The 12,879-nt window shown below is 39.0% G+C and overlaps 1 protein-coding gene across 1 annotated transcript in view; it reads left to right on the top strand.

Annotated features, from left to right (window-relative positions):
* Positions 1-6,132: 6,132 nt before the first annotated feature.
* The window catches only part of LOC140240723 (uncharacterized), a 68,879-nt gene continuing 62,132 nt past the window's right edge, over positions 6,133-12,879 (top strand). Inside the window, exons 1-3 of the mRNA XM_072320487.1 lie at positions 6,133-6,344; positions 10,245-10,510; positions 10,898-11,113. Of these exons, the coding sequence (XP_072176588.1) occupies positions 6,197-6,344; positions 10,245-10,510; positions 10,898-11,113 (630 nt within the window). The 5' untranslated portion in view covers positions 6,133-6,196. The remainder of the gene's footprint in view (positions 6,345-10,244; positions 10,511-10,897; positions 11,114-12,879) is intronic.

The raw sequence follows: 12,879 nt of genomic DNA, 5'->3' as shown, positions 1-12,879 counted from the left end.
CTGGCTATGACGAAATGAATGGTGGTGAATGGAGTGGGGACCTATTTCGCGATATGCCATACAATGTACTCTATACTTTTATATTGATTTGAGTCAATGCTCACATGATGGTGTGGAATTGTTCTTTACTCCCTCGTAGGAGTCATACAGTTCTAGAGTCAAGGGCAGAAAACACGATATGGCCGACTCGAGTCAACCAATGGATAAAAGTATTTTGCATCTCATTCAGCACAAACATAATGTTGGGGGCCTACTTAAGTACAAATGCTGTACATACATGTAAAGTACCTTTTTATTGTGTGATTTGATCTAAGTATGACAGCCACAAGCACAATAGCATTTTTTTTTTTTTTTTTACAAGCACCTGAAACATTAGTAAAAGACTGTTTGAGTTTGATTTTACAGTTAATTCCTGTTTTCTCATGTCATAAATGAACAAAATGTCAAAAAGTAAGGATCCCTAGGAATTAGGATCATTAGGAGAAAAACTAAAAAATGTGGTACATGCCTCCTTCAGTAATGTACAGTAGTTTTATGCAAACAAAACAAAATATAAGCATGATATAGCATACAGTAGGTACATGTAATTCAAACAGACTGTTTTGTGAAGCATTACATGCTTGCAATCGAACCCCTTGAATCAAACTTGAATCAAACAGTATGCCTGTCATTTGTTTCGCTGAATTTTCAGATTACCCAATATCTCTGACCAGCCTGAATGCTTTGCGTCGGGCTGTGGATTTTAGAATTTGGGGTCTTGTACGGGGTAGTATTGCCCATAAATTCCCAATTAAGTACTAAAAATTGCTTCAATTTGAATAGATACTGATGTAGTCCAATTGTTGACAACACACACACTGTGTACCTGGGAACATTAGTCCCTTTCTGTCCAAATTGATGACTTGAAATGATTCGGTCAAGAGGATTCTGTGAGAGCTACAACTGCTCCGATTTTAAATCTAAGCGCATGCGCTAGCTGGTGCCAGTGTAACCTTTTGACCAGGCACTCTTGCTGCGCAACATTGTGTGGCGCCTGATCGCTCTCTGCTTGCCGCTGCTTTTCACTCGAACCCTTTTGTTCGCCACTACAAAGCGCGAAGTGAAAGGGCCTTGTCCAAAGGCTAAAAACATTGCCTATGACCATACCACGCTGAATATACCGAATATACACGTATTCATGCATATTCATATCGTTGATGTGCAAAGTGCCATGCAAAGGTTTCAAAAAACGAAGGAATGAACAGAAGGTATGGAGATGAACTCGTAGAAAAACGTTTTTAAAGACCATGGCCGCTGTGTGAAGGAGCGCCCCAGGGTTAATTACCCAGATACCTGTGCTGTGTGAGTCAAACAAAAGTGATTTTATTGTTATGTTCTTATTGTCTTTACTCCAGAGATAATGTATGCACATGTATTTTTTTCATTATTGTTTTATTCTTACATTTTTACCTCACTTCCTTTGCCTCTTTATGTGATGATGCAGAAGAATTTAAATACAGTTCACCCAAATACCATAAAGAATACTCTGTTCTTCATTATTAGTGTGCATGAATAGAGCTATGCCAAAATCTTTCTGGAGATTCGGGTATTTATACAAAATGTACTTACCTGACGTACAGCACATGTATACTGTCATAATCCTCACCATTGAAGGAAACACTTAGACATTACAATTACTACAGTATGTGCACAGTTTTGAAACTGTTTGAATGAGGGCCAGGGAGGGGTTTGGAGGGGTGAGGGAGGGGCTGGTGCAGTGGGAGCTAGGAAATGGTGAGGAATGGGCCAGATACCTAGTAATGAGGGAGGGACTGGGTACGAGCTGGAGAGATGCTGGATTAGGGGCTGTGGAAGCAGACAAACAAGGCATTAGATTCCTGCTCAAAGGCCTACAGTGGGAATCAGTCCAGCGATGTGTATAGTCATGATCCCTCTAATAATGATCAGCAGTTGATCTCCGTAGGTATACTGCTTTTTAGTGGGGTTTGAAATGTGAACGGCTTGAAGAGGAGGTGACCTAAACAGTCACACTGAATACTGTGGCACAATACCAGTATGCAATTTAATAATACCATCACAGAGAATTCTTTATGCAGTCTATCTTGTAAATATTTTCCTATCTAATTCCCATGGGTTGCATTTCTGAATGTATACATGTAAATGTTCACTGCTGTTTTTTTAAATAAAATGAATATAAAAAAAAAAATATATATATATATATATATATATATTTTTTTTTTTTTATGGGGGGGGGGTGTGTACAATCTACAAGTATTTCTAGTGCATCTCAGAATACAGTCTGTAACAGAAAACAAATCTTGGAAGTATTGTCTATTGTATAGGTGATAGATTTTTGGACACAGAGGCTCTTACTGTACAAGCCATAATGGAACACAGCTGCTGGATTTTTGACATTTGACTTCAGCTTGATGAGTCTTGAAGATTGGAACTATTTCCTCTTGTGTTCAAGTTCAGATGAAACAATGAAAATATATAGTTGTCCACCTCCAGTCAGTTTGCAAAAACATATGTTACACTGTACAGTCAAGTTTTATCCAGACTGTGTACAGTGATTTCAGGTTTTGTATTCAATAATTACACTAACTGTATATGCTGAATATTTCGCGAGGTTTTATTTTCACGAATTTCGCGAGTCAGGTGCTGTTCGCAAAATTAAAGACAGGCGAAAATATTGACTCTGATCCCAATGTGGATGTGACGTACGCGTGTACATTAGGCCTGTTCAGTACAGGACTCTACAATCGCGAATTTAACCGCTCTCGGAATCAAAGGGAATTCCCAATTCGCGAAAATTTAGACTCGCGAAATATATGATGTATACAGTATGTACACTGTAGATACACAGTTTGTCTTAAAAAGTGACTCATGCAAACACTCTTCTAGTTTCCTTAAAAGACAAATTAATGAATGTATGTCAATGCAATGCAATGTGTCATATATAAAAATACAAAATAGGGAGTGTGATACAAGGTACAGTGTATTCATATGTGCAACACATATGTATCAATTCTTCTGTACTGTGCTGTGTGGTGCACTGTGGTTGGACGTTTTTTAGCATGTACACGGTTGTATTATTAATAGCGATTGACAGTCTGATAGACGGGGAGATGGAAATTTTACTTATGATGGAGATTGAGAGTACTCTTTTTTCCCTTTTTGTGTTGATTTAGTTCTTATGTTGCTACGATATTGTGGTAATTTGGAATTGATTACATAATTCCTGTAGAGTGCCTTATAAGACATTGAAATACAGACGTGTATCCTTACTTTATAACTTACTTCATATTAAAAGTAAGTTGAACACATATTTGATGGGGTCTACACATTGTAGCAGTATGTGCAGTATTTTGTAGACTGTAATGCATTTTGTGTGGTCACAGAGTAACAGCAAAGGAGGAGGTTCAGAAGAAAAGGGAGCCGTGAAATTTCTGTTTTTGTTTTTGGAAAAAAGGAAATTGCTGGTTGTCAAACTGGAAGTTTGTAGTTCTCACTTTATAATGCCCCATTGTAATGGGCAGAGACAGAATAGCTGTGAGTCAGGAAATGTGTGTGATTATCCTATTAACAATCTGGGAGACCCCAAGACTTGGGAGACCCCAAGATCCTTAGAAGACAAGACCATCACAAGACAAGAGGTGCATGACTTCAAGATCCACACACTTCATATGACACACCAGTGGTGGTGACCCTTACTCAACATTATACAGTGCACTCCCGTTAGGATGAACATGGTTCTAACAAAATTCTCGTTACAGTAAAGTAAAAATTCGGGCTGCAACATTATCCACCCTATTTTTTTTTTTATTGTTTATTTGTTCTGTTATAACAAAATGTCAATATATAACGAAAGAAAATTGCCAGTCCTGAGGACTTTGATATAAAAAAAAAAGAAAAAAAAAAAAAACCAGACAAGATAATGTTGTCTTGCATTGCACTGCTTATATTTTTTTGATTGTTTACTGACTCAAACATTTGATATTCAAGTTAATTTCAAGAATCATAACAAGCAACTTTGTGCATTCCTTGGGTTGCTCATGGATGTATATAATGTTTGGTTTCTAAGGGTAACTTTTATCTCTATGCTATGAGCATTCATCAGAGATTATACTATGGATTAGAGGTTTAGAATTAAGGGGATTGAAAAAACAATCAGGGGCTGATGACAAATCTTCTTAAAATATCTCCAAGCTTGAAAGATTGTCATGTGTAGTTGACCAAGCACCTTACTCTGTGATTTTTTTATTTGATTTTTTTTTTTAGTCAATCTTCTGCTCTGTTTGACTTTCCTATTCAACCAGACCGTCAATTCATCATGCTTTTTAGTTCACCCTTAAAAGGGTGAATATGATCTACATGTAGATATACTTGTAAAATATTGCATAAAATTTTATGAAACAAGATTGTACATTTGTACCTCTTGACTGAAAGATTCATGACATGTGACCTTCACACAACACTGAACTGATTTTGACTCTACATTTTGTTTGGGGATCAATATTTCATTCAATGCAGCTTTACATGTGGTGCTGTCATCATTGTTTTGATTTATATCATAGTGTAGAGAAAGTGAGGTATTACAAATTGCTCCACCCCCCATAAAGTGTAGATTTATGTCTTTAGAAATCTACCCCTTGTGCAAAGCTGGCCATAACTTGGGGAAATTAGTCTCATTACAGCCAACAAACGAAGAATTTCCTGTGCTGTGTGTAACACGCTGTGTGAGTGCCATTGGACTTGATTAGCCATCTGGAGAGAGAGGGGAGGGTCTGTTGGTGGAGGGATGCGTGGTTGCAGGAGTACGCCGCATAGTCTTAGCCTAATTATCTACAGACAGACAGGGTGATCAAGAGACTCTGGAGTACTGCGAAATTTGCGGGCTGGATTCATCACAGTTCTCGAGTGTCTGGAAGCTTACTAATTACATGTACCTTGCTCAGTTCCTTTCGAACATCATCCCAGACTTTTGTGACTGTGATGTAGGAATACATATTTCTCAAATCAGATTGAGCAGGTTTGAGTGTTGATTGGAAATATCGTCATAATCTATTTTTGGGCTGGCTGATAGTTGCTTTTGTCCTTTGTTTGGAAAGTAGCTACATCAAATCAAATTGAACTTGAGATGAATTTCAATTAATTAGCAGATAAAATACAATGTATGCCAGGTTTATTTTTTTCATGTGAATTCTAACTTCAGGGTTCGAAATTGGCGATGGTCCGCTGGCCATTGGCCACCCAAAATCATGTCGGACTAGCCAAAAATCATAAAATTCTGAAGTTACTAGTCCGTCTGGCTAGCCAAAATATTGCTTCAGTATCAAAATTGATTCTAGGTAGTCCGCCTGGCTAGTTAAAAAAAAAGTTAAGTGCGACCCCTGAACTTGGTGAAAGATTGCGTCTTACTTTCACATTAGCATTAGTGATATGAACAAATGCACTGTAGCAGATATTTTCTCCCATGAAAATGTAATTTTGTAGTGAATACACATAAGTTTTTTGGATACTTCATAAAATTGTTCAGTTTATATTGACTGGAAATTTATGAATTCTGTACAGTGTCTTACGATGACAAGTTTGCAAAAGTGTAGAGGTCCTGGAATAGAAAATGATTATGTAAAACCTACTGCCTGATGAATATTAGTACATCCTGGTAATAATTCATTAACTGGCATGATAGGCTTGTTATTACTAGTGTTGTTCTTTCAAACTTTATATCACATATTGTATGATGTATTCATTATTGATAACACTCTCTGTGTGTATGCTGTCATGCAGACAGTCATTTATATTCTTTTCTTTGTTTTGTTGATTTCAGGTGGTTGCCATGTCCCACCAGGACAAGGAGAAATATTCATGGATTGGAACTGGAGTATTGCTCTGAGAAAGAACAAAGTGTATTGAGGAACCAGGATTTTGGAAAATGAAAAATATGCACGGAGAGATGAAATGTCTGTGAGGATTATGACTGGATGCGATGAAACTCTTTGAACAAATTTTGGGAACACTGATGATATGATCCTACATGTATTTTGTGCAGGCTGTGACATGTATGAGAAGTTAGCTGAGTTGGATTATGAGGAAGAAACCAGTCCAGTGTGGAGCATGACACACTAACCAACAGTCACAGACCGGTAATCTTCAGTACTTACATTGTGAAGAAGAACACACGCCAGAAACCATGAAGAGGAGGAAAGTACAGCCAGGTTGGTTGCATCCAGGGATATCACTGAAAGAAACTGAGTGCCGGAGGTTGTTGCCATGGAAACCATCCCAAAGATCTTCATGCCAACATCTCCTCGTACTCTTCTCACTAGTACTTATATCAGGTAAAGACAATTTTCTCCACTCACTGGTCATGAAGATACACGCTTGATATTAGGAAGACATTCCTTCATGGCAAAGAGCAAGGAAATTTGTAGAGCTCTGTGCTGATGACAAATTCTTAAATTAATTCACATAAGAGATGACAATTTAAGAGATACCTGTGACAGTAATCACTAAGTTGGTGTGTATGTGACAGTTGTCAGCATACAAATAGTACTAAGTACACTAGCAAAATTATCAGTCAGGTGTTTGTTCTTGAATACATTGTACTTGTAAAATCTTATGTACTTCATTTCTCTCAGAGTTACGGGAAATCAGTTTATATCGCAGTTGTAATGGTATTCACCTCAAGTGTCTTGTGTGCAAATTCAGAATTGACATTATACAATGTACAGGTGTACCTTAGTGTGGCTTTTATTCACTGTCATCGTTCTCATTTTGTTCACTTTTGCCAAGAAGGCAAAAATCTAGATCTTCTCTAGGGATTACATGTCCTTGTACCTCAAGCGCGCTGGAACACTTCTGGTTTTGGGGGGGCAAAATCTCAACGGGGGCACATTATGACGATGTGAGATCCTCGGCGCGAATTAAACATGGTGAAAATAATCAGTGCGAAGGACTGTGATTATTACATACGGGAGTACATAATAATGTGATGGTGTGAGATCCTCGGCGAGGGAGCGAAGTGACCGAGCAGGGGGAGGGTGTGGGAGGGGGGATACCCCCTCCCACGATGGGGACTTTTTGTAAAAACAGAGTATAAAAGTCGCGTTTATAGAGAATTAAAGCAAATTTCTGGGGAATTAACATGTTGAAAAAATCAGTTGGAAGGACTATGATCATAACATACGGGAGTACATTAATAATGTGATGGTGCGAGATCTTTGGCGAGGGAGCGAAGCGACCGAGTGGGGGGAGGGTGTGGGAGGGGGGATACCCCCTCCCACGGTAGGGACTTTTTGTAAAAACAGAGTATAAAAGTCGCCTTTATAGAACATTTAAAAGCAAATTTCTATGGAATTAACATATTGAAAAAAATCAGTTGGAAGGACCATGATCTTAACATACGGGGGTATATTATGTGATGTTGTGAGATCCTCGTCGAGGAAGCAAAGCGACCGAGCGGGGGAGGGTGTGGGAGGGGGATACCCCCTCCATGTACGGTAGGGACTTTTTGTAAAAACAGAGTATAAAAGTCGCTTTTATAGAGCGAGCCACTTTCACTTTGCAATTTATCTGAAATGTACTCATTAAAAGCTTAAACGTGATCGCATCGTTCGAACAATGAAAAATATTCTTACACTACTAGAAAGCAAAGAAGAAAATGAAATATATGTAAGGTTTTCTAAAGGTATGTTTCAGCGGGCACACTCGAGGACACGAGGCTACCATCTATACACAAAATTTACTCATAAGTTACTAATAGTGTATCGATACAATAATGTATGTTGTTAGTGCACTTTCGCCCCATTAGGGGCGAAAATTTTGCATTTTCAGTTATGAAATTACAACATTTAGACAAGAAATATGCCTTTATTGTTCATTTTGGTCTTTAAATCAGTGATTAATTATTTGTTACAGGGGGCACTTTGGGGGGGGGGGGGGGCAAAAACTCGTTTTGCCCCCCCAACATTTTGTTTGGGGGGGCAAGTGCCACCCCTGCCCCCCCGCTTCCGGCGCCCTTGTTGTACCTTGTACAGATATATTAAGCATGTGCCTCACAAAAGTTAAATACAAGCTGCACCTTACACAAAATTGATATTCCAAGAATTTCAGACTTGTATATAACTCACAGCTCTTACAGGAACTTACCTTATGAAATCAATACCTGTTTCGAAAGCAGTCAATAGGAAGAGCTTTCAAAAGGAAAATCAATATGTTCACTGGAGGCTGCTACGCTGTGTCTTCCTGTTCAATGTCACTCCTCCCTTTACAAAACGGCCATTGTTGACAACATTGGAAAAAAGACAATTTTCAGCTGTGATCTTTCTATCAACAAAAGCCATAGCTTAAATGACCCATCAATGTTCTTTCAATTCAAAGCTAGTAAATTCACTACCTATTGAAACCTGTAAGATTTAATTGCCCTTTGCAAATTGATTCATTTGGCCAAGTGCAGTATTTTTGACTATCGTAATTGTTAAGAATAACTTGTCCACTGTCAGGCAAATGCTATTTGAAATCCTAATGTATTGCCATCAATTGTATCTGACAAGATAATTCTGTCATCATCAGTGTGTTATTTTGCAGTGCAGCACAAAACAAAACAAAAAAAATCATGTCATTTAGTGTGATTGCGGGTGTAATCTAAATCCTACTCTGGAGTATGATTTTTTTTTTCACTCAAATGCATATCTTGCTTAATTTTTGGCAGTCAGGCACCACACTCCAAAATAGCACTTTACATTGTAGTTCCTTGACTGCAGCACACTTTTCTTTCACATGTATGCACAGCCATCTGCACATTCTATCTATGCGACTTTCAAGTTACTTTCATAAGATTTTATTTAAGTGATCATATTTAAGTCTGATTTTCTGTCAACTACCATAGATAAGAGAATTGTTAGGACTGGAGGTTTACATTGTAGACCAAAATAAAATTTAGCATTGGTTTGTGGAGAAAGAGTTTTTTTTTTTTCTTTTTTTTTAAAGCAAAATTTGTACCTGGTATTCCTAACAAGAGAAACAAGAGGGTGTATGGGGACATGTTGTGTCATACAAAATGTATGAAGAATGCTGGGTGTGACAGACCAGGGGATGCAGTGCATGCAGTAATAAAATCGTCGCCGGTCACACGAACCGACGAATCACTCGATTTTAGGTCAAATTTTCGATTTTGAGATTTTCAATCATTTCGATAGTAGACATTCCATACTACATATTCTGAAATTCTCAGTGTGTAATTCGGTGTAATTTTTACGTAGTTATCACTTTTGTAGAAGTATGTAATTCCATTTGTGAAAATTATTTGTTTTCCCCATAGACGCGTGTGTTAAACAATCAGGCGATTCGACGGTTCGGTGACCGCGCGTACTAGTACGCGCGGTCACCGAACCGACGAATCAGTTTTTGAGATTCAACAGTTCATTGACCGCGCGCACAGTGCGCGTACTATGTAATACATGCATTGACAATAACAACGCTCAATGTACATGTACATATGGACACACATGGAAAATGACAATGTTCTTTGCAGACCGAAAATACATGCACGCAGCTCTTTGACGATTTCCCGTTTATTTGTTAACAATACAATTCGATAAAAACTTCACAAGTTAGAGCAAGAATTGAAGTCTGATGTACTACAAAAATAATTGGAAATTATAGACATGAAAGTGTAGCAACCATAAGTCAAAAATGGGTTAACTTCAAACGCGATTTTCTCGAATTGTCATTCTTACGCAAACCTGAGGGATTCGTCGGTTCGTGTGACCGGCGACGAAATGATGTATTCCAAATTTGCATGATATTTCAAGGCAGTCCAGCACTGCATTTACCAATCGCAATTAATCTACAGTCAGCTAGCGCAATCAGCATTAATGTGCTGCTTTTGAAATACACCGTATGCAGTGTAACAACATTTTTGGATTCAGTACTTCTCTGAAGACGTCTATACACAGTTTTCCCATCCCATCTGCCTCCTGTTAATTATTCTCTGAACAACATAGACCATCTCATGCAAGCAAGCTCATTAAAACTGTTTACTTACCTGTAGATTCCTCGTCAGCTACACTACAGTCACAGCTGTTGAATACCAAGATGATCTATTTTGCAATACAGCAGACTCATGTGTTGTGAGATGGATAAAACCATGCTATCATCCTGGAGTAAAGTTGAAACATCTCTGGATGTCAAATTAGGCATGAAACATAACATTTTCATCTCTCATGTTTTCATGACAGGACTTTCAATGTGCACAGTGGCAGCAGAAAAGTACATTGACATCGATGCCTACATAAGCTATGATGCCGTGTCAGACTCGGAAGAAAACCAGCTGAGGGGTGCAGAACAGGTGTTGGAATTCAGCTTCCGGTATTGCCATGACCCAGGCATGCTGATCTACCAGGAGGGGGATGATGATGAGGATGAGGACTTTTTCTTTGCTCTTGGTGTTAATGGTGGTAGGCTCTATCTGGAGTGGAAGGTGGAATCGGATTCACTGGTTGAGGTATTTTAGAACTTTCCTTCCTCTCACTCTGTTAAAATTCCAGTCAGTTATCAAAATCCCAACTTATGTATTTACATATTTTCACATCCAGTAGAATGCAATACTACAAGTATCATACAACATAACATACAGCATTATTATAAAATAGTAGAAATGTTGAATGAGAGAATGTGTTTCATGAAATTGAAAAAGTATGTAAGTGATTACTTTCAGTTGTCTAAATGTTTATGATGAATCTGGACCATTATGATGAAGCATTGTGTAAATCAAAATCATTATTACATGCAGTGAGGACCGATATGGTGCGTTTGTACAGTTAACAGTAATGTTAATATTGAACTACACTCACTGTGTATGTCACCTCTTTTTGCCCTTGGCCAACTTCAGCTGTTCATAGGGGATGGGTCACTGGAAGCCAACGTTTCTTACAGTGTGGCCATCTTCAACCTTGGAAGCTCATTCCCCGGGACCACCTTTGCCACCATCAACAACATTGCAGCACCAGTGAACTACCTAACCCCAGAGTACCAGAGTGCCCTGGATATGGATCAGCTCCTGGGCCAGCTCTTTATTGGAGGCTACGACGACATCAACGACCTCACGGTAAGACGCCCATGTTTGCTTCGATACACGTGACAGAAGTGTTTGTTGATTTTAATACTGTATGCATCAAATATTTCGCAAGGTTTGTACGTACGCAATTTTTGTGAGTCAGGTGCCATTCATGAATTTAAAAACACATGCATATATTAAATGTGATCTGGACGTGAATGTAACGTATACGCATACATTTCTCCATTTAGTATGGTACTCCACAATCGCAAATTTAACCACTTACGAAATTGTTGGGAAGTCCTGACTCACAATAAATTAGTCTCGCTAAATGTATGGCATATATAGTAATTAAACATACAAGAGCTTGTACCGTTTGCAAACAGATTAGTTCCTGAATAATTACAAAGGAAAGCCTAGAAACGTCTTATTGAAATAGACTGAGCATCAGATCTAGCAGATCTATGCATGGTGATTTCAATGAGATTGAGTAGACAGGATTGTTTGACTGACAGGCGGGAACCCTTGGGTCGCCTGAATTATTAACCCGTTGAAGACGAGTCCTGAGTATACTTGGGCAGATGTCTGTGGGAAATGCATGTTGTAGCAAAATCAGTCCATCCTCAATGGGTTAATTTGTCAAAGCCATGGTCACAGCTGGTGTGGAAATTGTCTTGGCATGCATCTTGCAAGAGAAAGGAAGGAGAGAGAACGTTTGTGTGTATGGAAACATTTTGGAACCTGCAGTCGGGAAAGAAGTTGGGATGTACATCAAGTCAAGAGTCGGGAAGTTGGGGTGGGGAATGGGAAGGAAAGACCCTACATGTTCTCTGAGTCAGGAAGCATTTTGCATTGTTTGGCGTTTGTCATCAATTAAGTCTGCCTTTCCTCACAAAGCCATTTACAACGTATTAGGAGTTTGTCCCTTCAGAAGGCTGAATTTGAGAAGACTTGTTCAACAGTCTCTCCCCTGTGTCACCAAGCTCAAGCATCAATAGATTAACTATGACCTGCCATAGACTTGTGTTGCTCTTTCATGGCCTTGTATTGCATGGCAGCCGTGGTTTGATGATCATACTTTCCTGCTGTGTGTATAGGGTGAGCGGATAGATAGTTTTCTTGAAGTTTCAAACACCTCTGGATCATGATGATCGATGCGTCATTTTTATACCCCTTTACTGCACTTTGTACTTTCTCCTCCCAAGATTGTGGATCTGTCATGATGTCAAAAACAATGTGGTCATGATGATGGATGCTTCATGTTAAACAACCTTTTACTGCACTTTGTTCTTTCTGCTGCAAAGATTGTGGCTCTGCCGTGATGTCAAAAGCACATTGGGTAGGAGAGAAACTCAAGAGGGTCTAGGAAATGCATGAATAACCACGCCCTGTAAGGTAGATTCCTGATCATCAGAGCGAGGTGATCATATGACCAAAGGTGTGCCACTTCTGAAAATAAGAGTGATATGGTGTGAAGGGAGGGGCACGATGGAGGGAGAAAGGGGGAGAAGGGAAGCAAACATCTCATATGACACATGGGAGTCAATCGAAATGCCAGGAATAATTGTAGGATGTTTGTGTGCGCCGTTCATACTGCTGATGCTGGTCACAAGGTCTAGGTTTTCAAGACCAGTGAGGTTAGATTAACAGCAATTAGAGGGGGCGATACCTTCCTCTATCGTTCTAAGTCTCCCATATTACACAGCTTCCTCAGGGCATGGCCTGTAGGCATTACAACTGAGAACAACAGTCATTATGGTACATTATATGTCAGTGTCATATATTTCAATATCACTGCAGACCAGATTTGATATCTG

This window comes from Diadema setosum, chromosome 17, assembly GCF_964275005.1.
Source record: "Diadema setosum chromosome 17, eeDiaSeto1, whole genome shotgun sequence".
Classification (NCBI taxonomy): domain Eukaryota; kingdom Metazoa; phylum Echinodermata; class Echinoidea; order Diadematoida; family Diadematidae; genus Diadema; species Diadema setosum.
This window is presented reverse-complemented; position numbering and strand designations above follow the sequence as displayed.